Source organism: Streptopelia decaocto (assembly GCF_964273445.1).
Source record: "Streptopelia decaocto genome assembly, chromosome: 21".
Classification (NCBI taxonomy): Eukaryota; Metazoa; Chordata; class Aves; order Columbiformes; family Columbidae; genus Streptopelia; species Streptopelia decaocto.
In genome coordinates, this window is record NC_138676.1 from 2,739,938 (window position 1) to 2,758,819 (window position 18,882).

The following is an 18,882-nucleotide window of genomic DNA, read 5'->3' on the forward strand; positions in this document are numbered from 1 at the left end:
AACTGGTAGTAAACCCCTTGTTGTCAGGCAAGGGAGTGCACGGTGCTGTTACCAGCTGAATCAGGTGGAAAAAGCGCAAAACCAGCTCCTCACCCTTTACCAGCCCTTTTCTGAAGGGCGCTCAGAGGAACAAGGAGTCTGAAGCACCACTGGAAACAAATTTAACAGAGAAACCCCTCTGCTACCCCACGCGTTTCAAAGACTTCAAGACGCTGAGGACTCGTCTGCAGTAGGTCCATCTTCCGCACCTTCAGTGCTCCCACATCGAACCATGAAGCTACTTATTAGCATCAGCCTCAATTTATCTCTCAGCCATCAATTTTTATCACACATTTCTCTGCTGGTAACCAACTAGCCCCTTGTTAGATATGAAATAAAGATTCCCAAGAGAGGCAGAACTCAGGAACGGAGCGTTTCCTACCGTCATGTCCAGAGTTGAGAAGATGCTCTCCCAGGTCGCAGCCAAACACCCTTTCCTTCAGGATTCCCCGCTGTTTCAGTTTCTGCTTTGTTGGGCGCGACTTCATGAATGTCCGAAGGAAGGTGATGAGCTTACCGTGCTTCTTTGACACTGCGCAACAAGATAAAGCAAAAAACCAAACACTTCGGTTTAGATTTGACTCAGTTGGGTAAGGCCAAGCATATTCTACAGAGCACATAAGAACTCTAGTAACGTCAATATCCATTATTTACAGAAACAGATTTTGTTCGTCCGATACTAAACAGAGACTTGGCTTTTGTTTTAATTCTTGGCTAGTGCCTAAACAACAGGAGACAGCTGGAATAGAAGAATTTAACACAAAGACACATTGATCTGCAAAGCAGCTTCAGGTGGGCGTGTTGTAAAGCTCTGTCACGACATACGGATGGTGGGCAGCACCTGAGCGCTCCAATTCCCATCTCTGGAAAAACCACCAGGGCTGAACTGACACAACCAGTGATCGCGTGTACGTCGACAAACATGGTATATAATGCACAGCGTAAATGCTTTGTTCCTGGCTCTCATTCTAAGAGTCGTAGGCGCCTCCAGAACAAACAGATGACTAATAATATCTGAACGTAGGGCACATTCAGCTCTAAGTGCTGCGACTGCCCTCCCAGCACACCTGCAATTTCCATGAACCGGCTCTATCTGTGCAGGTACAGCCCATCCCAGGGCATTATTACCTCCCCGAGTCTTCTCAAGTCTTTGTTTGGACTCAAGTCTTTGATTTCTTTAAGAGAAAACTACATCAGGGGATTTGAAGAGATGCAGTTTATCCCCTGCAGAATAAATACAAGTCCACAAAGGGATGAGAACACGGCTCAGGAGCCATCCCTGCAAACCTCCTGCTCCGTTACCAATGCCACATGGGCTCTGTGTTATTTATACTGGTGAAGTCGGTCACTCTGTTCAAACCATCCCGGGCAGAAGGGGGTGACACAAATCAGTTCCAAGGGGGAGGAGACGCTGAGCTCAGCTTTGAATGGGACGCAGAACAAAGCCCTTGCAAGTCAACTTCTCTTCCTGAGGCCCCTCTGAAAGCGAGAGGGCGCCGGCCTCCCCAACAAAAGCGCCATTGTGGACATGATTTAAAAGCAGTTTAACTCTCTGGAAAAGAACAAATTGGTGGGTATCAAAGGCTGCGAAGCCTTTACAGCTCCAGGAAGTTGTAAAAGCTCCTGCAGCCCCGCAAGGCAACACTGGCAATCGCTGCCCTGCTCCCGCCTCGCATCCTGGAAAGACAACCTTATATTCCACCTGCACTAAAATCCTAAGTGCTGTCATCAAATTTCAGCACAGCAACGCTATTTGGAACAAAATGGAGAGGTACAAAGACCCCCAGTGACAAAGGTGCATCTGTTCGGTGTCACTGTAACACGTACAACCTGTAATTCTGCAAGCGGCTTCGGAAGCCGGGACTCAGCAAAAGAGACCTGTGCTGCGGTGCTTCATACCGGCAGATGGGGATTCTTCACCCAGACACCTGAGAAACCTTGTCCCAAGGTTATGTTGGTCATGATGTTCTAATCCCTTTAAACAGCTGCGTATTCTCCCTTCTATTTTACCAGATATTAACGCAGCCCCTCCATTTATAATTAACCTGATGCCAATGACTTCAGCATATTTTTGTGTATTCATAGAGCTCTGCTGTTGGATAAAGTCCCTTTTAGCACCATGAGAGCAGCCGGGTACATCCAAATACCTGAAACCCCCAAATCTCCAGCAAACCCCATTCTCAACAATCAAACCTGAATCATTTAACAAAAGGCAGAAGCATCGGGCATGACAAAGAGCAGCTACGGGGGCTTTAATTAAAGGACTGTTTTCAGTTTGATGGGAGTTTTTTAATTACACGCAATAAATGAACAGATTGCGCTGACATGTCAAACAAAGTTAGGGGAGATTTTGGCTGTATCCATCATCACAGCAAAGTAACGGCTCATTTATCATCCCTATCAGTCCCGCTTGAGAATAAATGGGGACAGAGCCTCATCCCGACTCATGTGGAATTTCAAAGGGTTTGCACCCTCGGGCTCGCAGGATAAACCTGAGACAGATGCTTCTACAACAGTCAAACAGAAGGACAAACAAAGCAATTACCAATAGGTATGTGTACATTTGAATCATTTCACAGACTGTATAAAGTCCTTAGTGATGTATCTTGCTTGACTTAATGAAAAATGAGTCTGTCAGATAATGGACTTAAAACGGAGAAAAATGCACCTGATTCTGTTATTGCAGAAACTCCACTCGTGCTGGTGACCAGGTCAGCAAGTGACTTCTGGGTGTCACCTCAGGTATCAAAACCAGTAAAAGGTGCAACAGATATACTTGCATGACGTACTTTGCTTGGTATTGATATTCATTTTTATGAATAAACCAAAAGGAGTCCTGAGTTCTTAAAAACACAATAAATCTGCTGTGACTTTAAAGCCACTCGGTACAGGTTAAAATAATTGTCGTTTTCTGCATCGTTAAGTCCACTCCTACAAACACCCCCATAGCGACCCAGAGCACCAGCCCGAGACAGAGCCAGTTCAATACCCAGCAATTCACTTCTTGGTGGCCGGTGCAACACTGGCACGGTTCATGGGTTAAACATGGTTTCCCGCACGGCTCTTCTCCGAATCGCTGCCTGCTCCGTATGAAGAGTTTCTCAGCCTAAACCAACCTCAGAGTCCTATACCTACGCAAGAATGATTCACTGATGAAGAAAAGAGAACGGTGAGAAAATCCAAGCAGCCATCTCTTTGCTGACAGGTTAGAGAACAAAGACGCAAGTAGGTGTTTGATGAGGCGAAGCCGTCCCCACCAGCTCGGGAGGCCGGGCCACGCGCTGTCTTTCTGCCAACAGCAATAAAAGAGAAACGTTTGCCATCCTGCTTCCAAGTCCTCCGGTATCATTTGACCCCCAAACCAGCAATGCAGTCCAAGAGAAACTTAATTTCTGATGCATTTCAGTTTAGCTGAAGCAGCAGATAAGCACCAATGCCAAGGTTGCTACCAAGAATCCTGCAGAACAATGTTTTCTGCTCCAAAACCCCGGTCCCAAAGCGCTGCTGCCCCCCCAGCACCAGCACGGGATGCTCTCCTGCTCACACACCTGTCTGCTGGTCTTGAAAAACCCACAATCAGGGAAGGCGAAGGAATTACGGAATGAAGGCACAGGGTTTAGCCTAGAAATAAATCTAAAGTTGTTACAAACTAAGGAGGTGCGAATAAACCCATCAGCCCTCTTCTGCCTTTATTGTCCCACCACTATAAACCAAATTGTTTACCAAGAAATGGAGGGTCTCCTGGAAGAAGTAGGGACTAATTTTCCTCAGAAAGGTGGGTTTGGATTAATATCCTGGTACTAAATGTGTCAGTTCGGAGTGAGAAAAACTATCACACCCTTAACTGACGTAAGTAGAGCAGCCAAAGCCTTTGTACGGTGGGGAGGGAGGGAGGAAAAAGGAAACGTTGAACGCTTGTGCCAGGGTTTATTGTGGTTTTGGGCAGCTGTGCCTCCCCGAGGAACACGGATCCATCCGACCATGCCGGGGTTGCTGTACCACCGAGCTTTTGTAGTGTAACCGAGGCCCAAAATTCCCCTGACACTGATGAAAACTATTGAATAATAATTACTTCATTAAAAGCAAGACTTGTTCACCCTAATGCTGCAGACTGGCTTTGAATCGTGGTGACTCCTACCATTCTAATAAATGTGTCCCCTAAATTGTTTTATGCCTGCATTTTCTTTCCCTTTTCAGTAAGAAAAAACCCATGATGCAAACGTTCTGAGAACAAAATACAACACGGTCAACCCTGCAGCCCTGACAGCATCTCCCATCGTTCGCACCATCTCCCATCTCACTCTGCATCTTTCCAAAGAGCAGGGCAAACAAACAGCGGAAAACAAACATTAACAGATATCAAATCTTGCACATTTATGCGCACAAAGCAGGTATGTGCTTGCCCAGTGGATGTCCAGCTGACCCAGCAATGGATTTTGAAGGGGATAGTGGCAATTTCTTATGGAACATTCTCCCTGCAACCTTATTAGACTTTGCCAAGGGAAAACAAACAGGCGCTAAACAAATACAGAGCAGCTGCTTTATCTCCTGTTGCTATCTCCAATATCTGAGGTTTGAACTCACGCTCGGACCAAATTCCTCTTTGCAGGATTATTGTCTGCAGGATGTTTTCTGATGTGGGGTGAGGAAACTCGGACTCCAAGGGAAGATGTTGGAGGGCGGACGCTGAGCCGTGTTCCCAGCCCACTGGAGTCATGAACGGTAATTTCCATGCTGCAGACCCCGCTGCGAGCGCCTGGTGCGAAGGGCAAAAGCAAGAACGCGTGTGGCCGCATAGTTTAAAACAGATAAACAAACTGCAATATCCAGCCACAGAATGAAAGATGAAAAAGGTGTGGGCACGCCGCAAAAAAAGCACAGCTAGGTCTTGCAAAACAAAAGCAAAATCTGTCCTCTCTGAAGAGAAATTTACAGCAAGTCGAGCTAAAATTTTTCCAGGCTATTAGCCCCTCGAGACCCATTCTCCTCTAAATTAAACTTTGCTGCAGGGAGAGAAAGAGCATCCACAGTCTCTTCTGCAGAAAGAGCAGCACCAGGAACTGCGAGATGGGAAACGGGGTTTGGTTTTGCCACATATTTCCTATGCTGCTGATTCTGCAAACGCTCGGGAACACACTTTAACTGCCTGAGCGGACCGAGTTCAACTGGTCCCCCCTCTGCATCAGTTATCTTGGCTCCTGCTCCGTAAATCGTTTTAATATCCATCCCGTCACGTTTGGACAGGCCCTGTGGACCCCCACCTTACTGGAGAGAAATTATACCCAGCCAAGGACTGAGTCACAGCTCCCCGTTCTCTGTCATGTTCCTTAGCAACAAGACATTTTACTCCTTTCCTCCTGCCACAGCACATTCTATTTTGGAAGCTAATTTATACAGCCCTAAAAACCCATCCAGAATATGGAACCACGCAGCACCAAGCACCGTCCTTCAGTCCTTGAACAGGATGCTGGTTTTGAAGAAGGACCAACCAACACCATATCAAAAATGGCACTGATTTCTACAATCGTTGGTCACAGAGATTTTCAGGAAGAGATTTTGAAATTCCATAGATTTAGAGTTTAAAAATATCCTTCTATCTCCGATAACCTTCATAAAATTAACTGTGACGACAAGAACCAGCCAGGAATAAGCACACGCTTCCGGCTGTCACAAGCACCGTACACGGGTAAAGTGAAGCAGGTTCTTATTTACAAAGTCTAGGACTAAGGAAACTGCGCCTTTGCATCTGCCCAGGCTTCTGGAGTCATCCTTTGTGCCTGTAAGCAATAATCTCAACTCAACGGCAGCTCTTCCTTGTCCTTGCCAAGCTCAGGCTCTGGCTCAAGCTGGAGGAGCGGCTTATTTGGGTTGGCATAGGAACATCTGGCATCAGAGACTTGGCAACTCACTCGGCACGTTATCATTCCCCGATTATACAACAACCTCTGTCAGCTTTCGCAGCATTTGGGTCTAATTAATCCTCTCCCAGAGAGAGAAGACTGCAAATTCAAAAGCTAAAGCGTATCTGACCAGCAGCATCGATTGCTTTCAACATTATTTATTTGAACACACACACACACACACACACACACACACACACACACACACATCTGTAATGATATGCACAAGGATTAGCTGCAGTTTGAACTGCCTGGAGAAGGTTTATTTGTGTCAATGAGGAAATGTACACAAACCCCATGAACTATTGACAATGACAAAACCTCCTTTCCATGCTTTTTGTTGCCAAATTTGTTTTTATAATGGAATAAGAACTATAAGCACAAGGTCAGGCAGATGCACAAGTGCCACCTACCCACAGAAAGCAAAGTTCGATACCAAAAATCTGCAATACCTTCCAGAGCAAACTGTGCCTGTTTATTTCAGACTGTAAAGCCATGAGGGAGCATTAAGATAATATGACCTGACCTCCTGAACAAACAGACCGCGGGACATCTCTGAATTAACTCCTGGCAGTGCAACATACCTGCCCTGAGGGACACGGTGCCTGGTTCGCAGATAGGAATCAGTCAGCTGAAGGCGAAATGAGAGGGAGGGTTCAAAGGTACAAGGGCTGACAAGGTAAATCTATTAATTCTATTAACATGTTTGAATTGTATCTGGAAAAAAAAAGCAGCGCTGACTAAGAGAGTGACCCGGAGCAGGGATGGGCCTTGGCAGGTAAAACCTTGAGGGCTTGTAACTGGAGGTGAGGAAATAATTATAGATGGGGTTGTGGTTCAAAGGAAGCAATTTATCAGAAGCCAGAACTGGAAAACAAGTGGGAGCTGAAAACAAACCGATAGAGATGAGGGCATTGAGCACACGGGGCAGCTCAGGTGACGTGACAGAGGCCGCGAGGCCAGCGATGGGACTGGATGGACAAGTGGAGACAACTGGGAAATGCAGAGCTGGGAGACAATTAGTGAGAAACACCTGCAATGTATATTTTTCTCTTTCGTTCGTACTACATTTTGCTAACCCTCGGTGAGGTAGCAGAGCTCAATGTAGTCCTTGGAAATGAATGTTCTGACTCAGGTAACAGTATCAGCAGTACAACTAAAGCTCAGCTTTGTCTATCAGGAGATGGCGTTAAATCTTCCACCCATTTCACTTTAGGATGTCCTGATCATTTGACCCTGCACACCCAAGCACAAGCTACACCCAAATGGCCTTCACGCAACACTAAATTTGCACTAAAAAGAAGGTGATACTGGAACTTGAATGTATCTCTAATATAGAATTCCTACAGTTTGACAAGAAACCCTATTTTATAACGATCCAAAAGGTGTGTCCCACGAAAGGTGTCACAGGTTATCAGTGTCTTATCTTGAACCTCACATGGTGCAGTAGCACAAAGAACACGCAGATAAGAATCAACATCAATAACCAAGGAAGCATCAACATCAACCAGGTAATTCCATGTCAGATACTCTCCGGATAGTTGCAAACAAGGGAAACGGGTGGGAGCAACCAAGAGCCAAGATGCCACCTAAGCTAAAAAACCATCGGGATGGTTTTGCTAACCCATGCAGGGTCCTTCCTTGATCAAAAATCTTCACACCAGCTTAGATGAAGTTGCAGCGTGGCTGCCTCACCCACGCTGCTCCTCCTGCTGCTGCCGGCAGGGCTGCAGATCTGCCCCAAACCGACAGCAACCCAAGCCAGCCCTGACTAACATCAAGCACTTTGGACACACGCACGCAGCCCGGAGCTTTCACCAGCCGCTCAAACACAGATCACGCTTCAGCCCAGCCCTGACACCAGCTAAAGCAGGAGAACCAGAGTGACCACGGCGGCGAGTCGCTCCGGTTTGGCACGGCAGCTCGGTCCAGCTCGGGCGGTGGGAGGAGGCAAGGGATGAAAAGCCATCCGAGTGAATCAACAAACAACAGAAGGTGAATAATTAGGAGTTTGGCAGACGAAGCCCAATCCTGGAGCGAGAGGGTGTTTGCTTTGGGAAGGCACCTTTTACTCCTTGGGGAAGGGACGTGAGCAATCCATGTGGAACAAGGAGGAGACTCGGGTCACGCACACTGCCTCCCTTCTCCTGACCCACAGGGCGCAGCTGGTACTCCAGTCCTCAGCGTGAAGGCTCTGCTGAAGTACGCGGTACTCCCAGTATGACCAGTAAGATCACTGCTGCTCTCCCAGTCCGATGCTGATCTCCACTTTCACTAGCCAGAGGGCAGCTGTTCGCAGCCCAGACCAGTTATTTTCAAATTACAGTCACCTACTCTTCCAAGATTGATACAGTTCCAGTTCTTTTTCTACTTACAACCCCGACTTTCTAAATTCATTATACTTTTGCTACGTGCACCTGCATTAAGGCCGGAGCTGATTCTGCCTTTGGAAGCAAAATTCCCACTCACCTGGAGTGGAAACAGTATTGAAGACAAGGAACATGAGCCTCATTCACATTACGGTCACTTTATACAGCACTGGCAGGATACAATAGCCTTAAAAAGGATGAAAATGACATCTTCCCATACATCCTCCTCACACACCTAAAGAAGTGTAAAAAAGCTTTATCGAAAATGAAAATTGAGCCCAATACGTTTGGGGATTTGCAGAGAACTAAATCTGCTTTCTGCGACTTAGGAATGCAGATATTGTATTGTTTTGCCTGCTTTATTCTCTGCCTTTATCTTACCAGTCCAGAGCTTTGATTTCAAACAAGACTCTTTTATCGTGCCTGTGTGGTGCCCAGAACAAAAGAGGTGGGGGAAGAGTGGAACAGGAAGGCCTCCTGTCTTCTCTGTCTTAAATAATAAGATCCTGCAGGGCATTTAGTCCTTAAAATGGACTATAGCTTCTAGGAGGTTTTCTGAACAAATGCGAACAGACGAGCCATGGCTCCTTGCAAAGTGTCTACTGTGATCACAGTAACAACCCTCCCTGGGAATTTGATTTTTCAGAGCGTGCTGTTCGCTGCCCTGGGGCTCCAGCAAACAAAGCACTTGCATTTTTAAATAGGAAGCCCCCTTCTCCTGAACAGCAGCGTCAATAATATTAATGCTTAGGAATGCATCCTGTGTCCTTAGAGTGCCAGGCTGGGGAGGGAGGGAAAACAAAAAGATACAGTGATATGCAAAAATCTATTGAAATTCAAATTGTAGACATTCCCATCTGTCAGCTGCCTCTTTGGGAGCGAGGTATAAATCTGAGCAGCAGCACTGATCTCACGGCTCTGCGAGCCCAAGGACCAGGCGCAAAGCGCCGGAGGGGCCCGAGAGCCCAAATTCCTTCTCCCCTGGCATCTGGGTGGGAATCATGAAAGAGGCTCCGGATTGCTACACAGGCATGACCCTAAACTAAATGCAATAAAAGAGTTTACAACTACAGACCCAGCGACTAGAAAGGTGCAAGAGAAGCCTCAAGTCAGAGATTAGCAAAAGGGAAACGGAAGTTAAATAAGTAGTAAGGGGGGGGAGGGATATGTGGTGTTAATAAGTTTTCGGTTGGCAAGAGAAGCCAATGACCAAGCCAGGCACCCTGGCCAAGGGCACAGATCCCTGAGGACCAACTCTCACAGCAGAAACAAACTGTGTCACAGCAGCCACGGTGTCAGATGAGAGAGCATCATTGGAAATTATTGAGCATCAGGTATTTTTCATGCCTAAAAACATGATCCCAGGCTACCCCTCCACCACGCAAGTCATTTAAGAGCCCGGATAGTGCTGCTCCTGTGTAAGATCAGTTCTGCTCCAGGCACGATGTCCTGTCCATGTGCAGGACGCCCCCAGCCCAGCCTGGCACCCTTGTCCCCAGCGGGAGGTGTTAACCCCAGCACTGTATATCGAGCCGCCTCCTTCCCCATGCAACATTGCCAGCAAAGAAAAATTCTTAATTCAAATACATTAATTCTCCGAAACCACAAATTAAATAGCCGGCGAGTTACTAAGCAACAAGTGGGCTCAGGAACCTAAAAATAATCTGCAAGGCTTACATAAGAAAGACGCTAATGCGAAGAAGATAAAAAATAAAAACTAAAAGAGAGGGAGAAGCAAGAGGGGAGCTCGCTTACCTCGCTCGCCTCCTCGGCGGCCAGGGCAGCTCTGCGCTGGGTCCCGGTCCCAGCCCGCAGCCCGGGGGTCTCGGCTCAGCCCGGAGCGCCAATCGGGAGCTGCGGGGGGACTCGCCGCCTCTGCGGCTCCTGCCAGGCCCCTCCCCGGCCAGCCCGGCCCGGCCCCGCCGGCTCCACCTCCCGCAGGTGCCTCCTTCCCCGCGCCGCCGGCAGCCACGGGGCCCGGCTGCCAGCGGCCCGCGGCTCCGCTTCCCCGCGGCCGGCCGGCGCAGCCCGGAGCGCGGCGGGGCTGGGGGTCCCGCCGGCGCAGCCGGGAGCGCGGCGGGGCTGGGGGTCCCTCCCCCGGAGCGCAGTGGGGCTGGGGGTCCCTCCCCCGGAGCGCAGCGGGGCTGGGGGTCCCTCCCCCGGAGCGCAGCGGGGCTGGGGGTCCCTCCCCCGGAGCCCTTCGGCCCCCCGCTGGGCAGTGACCCGCGGTGCGGGGGCGGACAAAGGGCAGGGGATCGGCAATGGAGTGTCAGAGCTCTGGGTTGTCTCAACATAACCCATGACCTCGCGTCAGCCTCTGTTATCAGGATGGACCCGGCTTGGCATCCTTTTCCAGCTGGGAAAACACACGGGGGCAAAGAATGGGGCCAGGAGAGCTACGCTCAAATTTATGCACAGCTTTCTCGTTCCTTGCATGCTGCTAAACTGCACCTGCGCCCCCCAAAAACTACCGAGCAACAATGGCAAAACTCAATTTTAAAGACCACAGAGTACATCTGCACCATCAGTTAAGTGCAGGTCTCACTGCTCATGCTGCAAATCCTCAAGTGTAAGCTAAAAGGGGTCTCAGCATCTCCAAACGGAAGGGAGAAAGGCTGGGCACACCTGGAAGCTGTGATGGAAGCGCATCACGTGGGCCCATCTGTCCCTGAGCTCCGGGACAGCAGAGACACTTTGCACCCAGGGTGTCTGTTCTGTTCATGTAATTACAGCGCTACAGAAATTACGTCCCCTCCCACTTCAACCGGCTGTTACACAGTTTGCGGCCGCATCGATCAGATCACTGAAAACAAACACAATTAAAAACTCTCCGGGAGTTCTGCTATTTAAAAACAAAGCAAAACGACACGGGTTATTTTACAGCGACCTGGGTTATGCCCAGTTCCAAAAACCACTGTAGCAACGCACCACGCGGCGGAGCAGAAAGCGCAACGGGCCGCAACTCGACTTTAGCCCACGCGGGGCAGCCCTGCTCAGCCACAGCGAGGCCAGCAGGGACAAACCCACGAGTGTCACGGGGCTGGGGAACCTTCAGCCAAGTTTCCCAGTCTCTGCAGTGCCGGGGAAGCTGGTGGCGTTACCTGCATTGATGGCCGCTCGAGGAATCAATGCCGCCGCTGTTCTGTCTAACCACGCCGACCCCGAGCTCCTCAGTTCAAACGAGGCCGCAGCGCATTTTATCAACCTCGGTAATTGCCGTCACGCACTTTAAAATGTGGGCTCACCAGATACGTTGGAGAACCTCAGGGTCAGAAGGATTACAGAGGAATCTGCTGCTATTTATGCAGACATCTCGGTCATCAGAAGGGTACGACTCATTCCTTTTGGTGTTCACAGTTTCTCATCAAGCAAATGTGTTATTTTGAAAATTGTTTGTTGACTCATATCTCCACATAATGCTTGTTCCCCAGCCACTTAGTATCCTCGGTATTTATTACTGGAATTGCTTTGCTTGGACAACAATCATACTATCACATTACTTTTTTCCTTAGCAGCCAAGCATGACTCCTAAATCCGGTTTTACATGTGCTTATGTATAATTCTGAATACAAAAACCTTCTTCCTGGTACCAACTCCCCATCCCACGAGTGTTCTTCCTATCGAATCCATTGACAGCTGGTAAAATCCCAACACAAACGGGGAATGAATACAACAGAAGCAACACTGTTCAAAATTTACATGCAACATGTATGTACGACCATTCCAAACAGCAAAACAATATGCAGGACTGTGGAGCAGGAGCACTCCCAGCCACCCAAACCTGCCGGGATGTGTTACATGGTCCCTACATCAGGGCCTTGGGCAGGCTGAGCCCTGCAAGGCTGATGAAGCGTGTGACAGACTGTTCCAGTTCACCCCATTCGCTGGTGTGCAGTTTCAAATAATGGCCAGAGATGGCACAATCCCATTTTTGCAAACCGGAGCAGGAATGTAACAACAGCTGCATGACCAGGAACGCAGAACTCCCTCAGCTGGAAATGCGGGTATTACCTCCATCTTCACCCCAAGTCTTATTTTCTGTTCCTGATTTCTTTTGCCAGGAGATTTTAAGGAACAAAAACAAGCCAAAGAGATGCATTCTCCACTACTTCTGTGTTCATCAGCTTGCGGTGGAGCAGAAGAGTCAGATAATGAATAACTGTCTCTTAAACACGACTTATAAGCCCAAGCATTTCAAATCGTGGACAAAAAAGCTGCATCCACACACTTGTCACAAATTCAGTCCTTAAAGCATTCTCAAGTTTAACCTATCCTCCAAAACTTATTTCAGACAAAAGAACTGGGAAGGCAGAGTAACCTAAAAAATGTTATTAATATATCCTTGGAGCTTCTTCCACTTTCTGGTTTTGCAAACGTAACCACTGAAGGAAGCATCAAGCCCTTATTAGAAGTTGGGCAGCCAGTGTTTTTCAGTGCTGCCTCTTACTCAGCTGGATTTATCCTGCAATCAAATACTCCCAAAGCAAGAACCGCCCAAACAGACAAACCCCCCTTTTTCAAAGAGAGTTACTACCAAGTCTCCTACCCTACCAAGTTTCCTGCTTGCCCAGATCTTTCATCAGTAATACCCAAACCCCTTCTTTTCTACAGGAAAAAATCCCCCACATTTTCAAATCAGGCATCTTGAAGAAAATGTCAACCAACTTGTTCACAGATACCTGACAACCTTCAGGATGCATTTCCATAGCACCTAGAAAATGGTACAAAAACATCTGTTTGCACAGATTGCAAATACTGCAGCGACTACCGACATCACCTAAAACTCCGTGGGCTGTGGGCAAGAAACAGCCACAAGTGCATAGAAATAGGGTCACAATGCCTGCTTGGTTCTTACTGCTGCTGTCAGAAAACATCTGCACTGTTAAAGGATTAAAGGATTAAGAAGGAAGAAAATAATGCAGTGACTTCCTAATGTTATGTATCCTTAGGAACTTATTTGAAATACTTCAAATTCTTGCTCATCTCTCACTTACGAGCTAGGCAAGATTTATAGATTTTATTTAGGTAGACAGGAGAAGTATTTCAGATTGAAAATTCGCCTTTTGCTGAATTCAGTCCCTCAGAAAGGGCTGGAGACGTGTCCGCAGCCAGGGCAGGAGCCAGGCTGCCGCTGCTGGGCTGCTCGTCCCCATACCTGCTTGGCTAATACACACAGAATCTGTAACCCTGAGTTTGCACACAGGCTCTGGGGAGCTGTTCTCTCATCCTTCCCATCACAATCACAGATTTTGATGGTGCGACTTTCATAGCAGCCCAGATGCATCCTCTATATAGCAGCATTTCCACAGATCAGCCCACAGTTCTCAGCCCTTTCTATTTCTGCCATAAAATGGGAAGGAAAAAAAGGAGAAAGGATCACTTGAAACAAGGGAGGGAGAGCAAAGAGAAGGGAAGGCTCCGAGGGAATGAAAAGCAAGAAAATGCTGCTGCAGTTGTGATTTGTACTTCAGTTCTGTACATGAATTTAAGGACCTAAAAAGACTAAGCACTGCAACAGCACATGGTAGAGCTGTGCTCAGTCCTGGGCAGTCACGGCAATAAACCCCCTTCTCCTAAAAACAGGTAATTACTGAAACAATTCAGACTAAATAAGCACGTTATCAGAATTCACTGCACTGAAGGCAAGGAATGTAACATGATGATGGAAGACTAAGTTTGGCTCTCCTAATGTATCCAAGATGCAAACGATTACCAGCAAAATAATACTGCTAAAAAACGCAAGCATCCAACACTTACTACAGGAATAAAATAAAGCCTAATTAAAAAATAAATCCGCCCTCGGTGGCTTTAGAAGACGACGATGGAAATACAGGGCAGGATTTCAGCAGGCAGATGGATGCAAGAGGACAACATGTTGTCTGAACGTTTTGCAAGAAGTGTGACATGTTGCCTGCCTTACTGTATAGCCCTGATCCAGCCTGCTGGAAAACCCATCTGACAGTCTGCTGCTCTGTCTCTCCTAAAATTCCAACTAAATTTTCTCTTAAAGCACTTGGGTGATGCAGGAAAACAAAAGTCTAGATATGATTTAACCAAACTGAAATGTCTGTTATCAAATACCTCTCCATAACTGACATAAAACGTACCAGAGACATCCCTCAGTTCCTTAGTGCCACTAGAATGCTTTAATTTTACTTAATGTTAGTTCTGAAAAGCTGTATCAACGTTGCCATGACAACAACAACACAACACAGTTGTTTTCTGCGATCACTGTGCAACTGGGTACACATTTCCATTGCCATAAAACCACAGTATTTAACCACATTTCTTTTCTCTCTTATTCGAACAAGTTCTTTCCTCCAGAGCATGGCCAAATAGGTTTGGCACACTCTTTGGATGTATCTTTCTGAGGCACAAATTGAAAGCCTGGGAAAAGAAGAACACTTTATATTTAGAATGTCAGCAGTCGGGGGGAAAAGAGGCAAAAAAGCAGCTAATTTATGGTACACAGACTAATGGCCACGTAGCCACCGACACTGCAGAGCATTCACAATGTAAGACCCAGTTTAGGCTAAGCAGGACTCTTAAGATTTGGACTTAATTGACTTGAATGAAATAACTTGCAGAAAATCTGCCTGTGAGAAGGTAGATTCTTAGAATTAGGCATTGACTTTTCTAGCCAACAGATATTAATATATAACAAATGTGTAATTAACTATTTCAACTACATCTAGCTTCCGTAAGCAAACCTAGGGTGTTAGTAAATGGTTATTGCTACCACGCACAGTGTTAGACTTGGTTAGGACACCGAGAGACTAATTGTATGTAATAGGCTCTACCTGAGCTCAGCTGGGCCTGGTTCAGAGCCTCTGTAAGACATGCAGAGCCTGGCTTTACACTATCCAGCTCCAGATCTGCACATCATTAAAGGGCAGGTGGGGAGAGGGACACAGAGGAGGCAAGAGAAAGGACAAAGTTAAATTAAAGTATCTCCTGGAACAAGATGAACAGTTTGATTTGCAGAGACAGTGATTAGAGAAACAGCGCCAGAGAAATCCAGGTTTCAGCATTATCCATTCTAAGGTGTTGCTTCTCTGGCATGTTCTAGACCCGAAGGACTAGCAATGTCTATGTGCAAAAAGAGGTCTAATGCAGTGATATGCCAAGGCCACAGGATGAACAGCAAAACAAAAGAGATGAGGTGAGATGAAATAAGTTGAATAAGCAGCCAAATCCCAAGCAAACTGGAGCTGCTGGGGATGAAGGAGGATGCTGCTGGTACCTGAACTACTGGGCTTAAAGCTGGTTCAGGTATAACCAGAGTGGATGCTCATTCTCAATTCCAGCGCAAACACACGTATTATGTACACATATCACCGTAAATGGAGTTTTCACTGTAAAAAGAGCTCAAAAATGATATCAAATAGACCTCAATTTACATTGGCAAGTGGTAGTGACTTTAAACATAGCTGCAACTTGCACAGTAATGGTCTTTGGTTGGTCGGGAGATTAAAGATTCAGAGCTCATTTTCAGAGGCACTTTGCCCCAGTTTCAAAGCCATATTCCAGCCCTTGCCCCCCTATTCGGGTCTCAGCTGAGGGCCAAAAAAGTAACCAGAAATCTGGCCATTCCTTGTATTTGTCTTAAAACCTTTCATCTAACAAACTTCCAGAGCCATGTTTAATTTCTCCCCATCACTATTTTTAACTTCTCTTTCTTTCAAACTGACATGTCGTATTTGGTTGCCTGGCACTTAATTTCTTTCAGTTATGGTTTTCTTGATTCAAAATGACTGCATCATGTCCAACAGCAAAGAGTTAGAACCAGCTTCTTTGTTTCCCTGCTGTATTATACCCAAAGAGCTTTTAAAAGGGCACGACAGCCTAAAGGTTTGCTTTGTTTCCCCTGAATATCCTTCAAAAAATCAGTGCTACCGACTTGAGTGTGCAGAAGGAGGAAAAAAGAGATACGGAGAGAAAGAGGGAAAGCAAAAAGGAATCAGTGAAAACGTACAAGGGGGGAAGTAGCTCCAGGACGCTGGACGGGCTCCGTGGGCAGGGGACACTGGGAACGTGTCATTGGAAGAGAAAACAAACAAACAAAAAGCAGTTGGTTAAAACACCCATTGAAAAGGGGTTCATTTCATATCAAGCTCAGCTTAGCTCTGTGCAGCACAAATCACGACTGCAGACCCAACCCTTCAAGCTGTTTGGTGCTTAATTCCCTAAACAATTCATTAGGACCCAAGAATTATTAATTCTTTTGTCCCAAGCGAGACTGAGGAATGGGTGAGAATGACTCCAAAGTTTAAAAAACGCTAGTTTGTTTTGTTTTAAGACGGGAAATATTACGTACTTATCCCTTATTTCTTCACTTCAGCTCTAACTGACCCTCTGCAAACTGCATCTGTTTCCCCACTGAAACCAGCTGCCCCCACCTTTATGGACCTTCCAACAAATGAACTTACTGCGGGCAGACTGCAGGAAAGACTTGGGACACAACAAGACGCTACTCGACAGCAAAAGACATGAAACAAATTGCATGAGGTGAAGCGCAATATGTGATTTGAAATATCGTCAAACTAGAAATACGCAGAATGATGAGGAGGAACACACGGACAGACACACTGTTCCCAGGAAAGACCAACCGGAGATGGACAGAAGTGAATGAGAAGCGGAAACACCGTCACAACCTCCAGGCAACTCCCAAATGATCACTTAGAAGGAAAATAACCCAAAAATGTTATTCACTTTTTTTCTTCTAAGCGGCACAATGAATATTCAAAAGATTCACTTCTCACTGAATATCTGATATTCAAATGCAACCTTTACTGTGTATCTCTATAAAAAGCTTTATAAATACGAGATTATTCCATCTATTGTAGTACTGAAATTCAGCTAAATTGTCAGTAAATGGTATTAGCTATGAAATATTAGATATCAATATAATAATTTAGGCTAAGAAGTTGCCATTAGTGCATTGCACCTGAATAAGAATACAGGAAAACATCAGAAAAAAGGAGAGTGCTCAAGAAATCTGGGGTTCGATGGGCCCCATGACCTTCCTGCAACCTCACAGGGTTTTTGCATAAATGGAAACAGGAGCATCCCACCTGAGAAAAGGGCGTTTCCTACAGCACTGGACATGAAAAAAGGGGGGAAAAACACAACATTCAAGAGAAAATGCCACTCAGCAAGTCACTTCCAAGGCCTCCTGAGTGCCCATTTTTCTCCTTGTATGACTTTCTTGTGTGTACAATGGTTGAAAAAGGAAAATGCTAAACAATTTTGTTGAGCAATAATGAGGCTGACTTCATTTTTCAGGCAATAGCTTGTGCACATACATGCACACACACACACACACACACACATATATATATATATCTCCATCTCTGCAAGCGCATCTACCCCTAGCAGTACTTTAGGAGACGATCACTTTGATCATCCAAACTTCATTGTCGAATACATCTCAGAGGTGACTCAAGGTAAAACCAACATTCTTTCTTATTACATTTAATTTTCAGAGTTGAATCAAATGGGCAGTTTTCCTGTATGGTCCATCTCCGCTCGTTTATTGCGGGCACTGGCTGCAATATCACTGATGTTCCACACTCAAGGAAATGGTTGTTTTTAAAAGCAGAGTTTGCACTTCAATCCGACCCTCCTCTCCCATTCCCTGTGTCTCCTTTTCATTACTTGTACTGCATTATAAACCATTGCAATATTTTATGGTTCTATTAAAATGCCGTCCCTATCACTTCTGCAAATCAAAACCTCTAATTATAAATAATAATAAAAATGCAGAGCAGGAAGTTCTTCGCTTTCCATCTGCTTTCCATTAGATTACTCAACCCAGCCAAATCTATGGACAATTAACCAGCACAAGGAGTTCTATGTTTGTAAATTCCTTCACGGCAAAGAGCTTTATGCTGGAGACACAAAATGTCCTAGATGCTCTGCACAGCATATTTTGATTAAAGAAAATAAAGCTTGCATGTTGATAAATACATCTTATCAAGCCCAAATCTAAAGCTTCACATTAATTCTAGATGAAATACCCGGCTAATGTCGAGTAAGGACAAAAGCTCCAAGCGGTTCCTTTTAGAAAAGTCTCTGTTGCTTGGGAAAAGCCAATCTGCTGTTTGAAGTATAGGTAAAGGGAGGAAATTAATTTATGTGGCTATTAAAACGTATGGGAAATATCTGTTTAAGACATTGATTAGAATACACTAAATGCACCACACATCATTTTTGACTCCAGGCAGATGGGTTCCTCGAGTTCTCCAGCACCACATTCAACGTGCGGTACCCACAGGAACCTCCTCCCGACTCCTTCCAGCACTCTTACCTCCCAAGGTGGAAAAAACAGAAAGCATAATGCTACAAAGAGATGGTGTCATAAACTGTGTGTGCAAAAGAAGGGCAGGAAGGATTACAGAAACACCCACAACCCTTCCATCTGAAAGCTCTAGAGCGTCTTTTGCCTTTAACTGTAAGGCCACCAGGGACAGCCTCATGCCTTGGCAGCATCTTTCAACTTATTACTTTTAATAGGGCTTGGGCTTTTGGTATCAACTCTATAACCAACATTTCCCAGGACTGGAAGAGGAAAT

The 18,882-nt window shown here is 46.1% G+C and overlaps 1 protein-coding gene across 1 annotated transcript in view; it reads right to left on the reverse strand.

Moving 5' to 3' along the window:
- ARHGAP32 (Rho GTPase activating protein 32) overlaps positions 1-18,882 on the reverse strand; it is a 104,956-nt gene that overhangs the window by 24,342 nt on the left and 61,732 nt on the right. Inside the window, exon 12 of the mRNA XM_082070513.1 lies at positions 422-571. Coding sequence (XP_081926639.1) covers positions 422-571 — 150 coding nt within the window. The remainder of the gene's footprint in view (positions 1-421; positions 572-18,882) is intronic.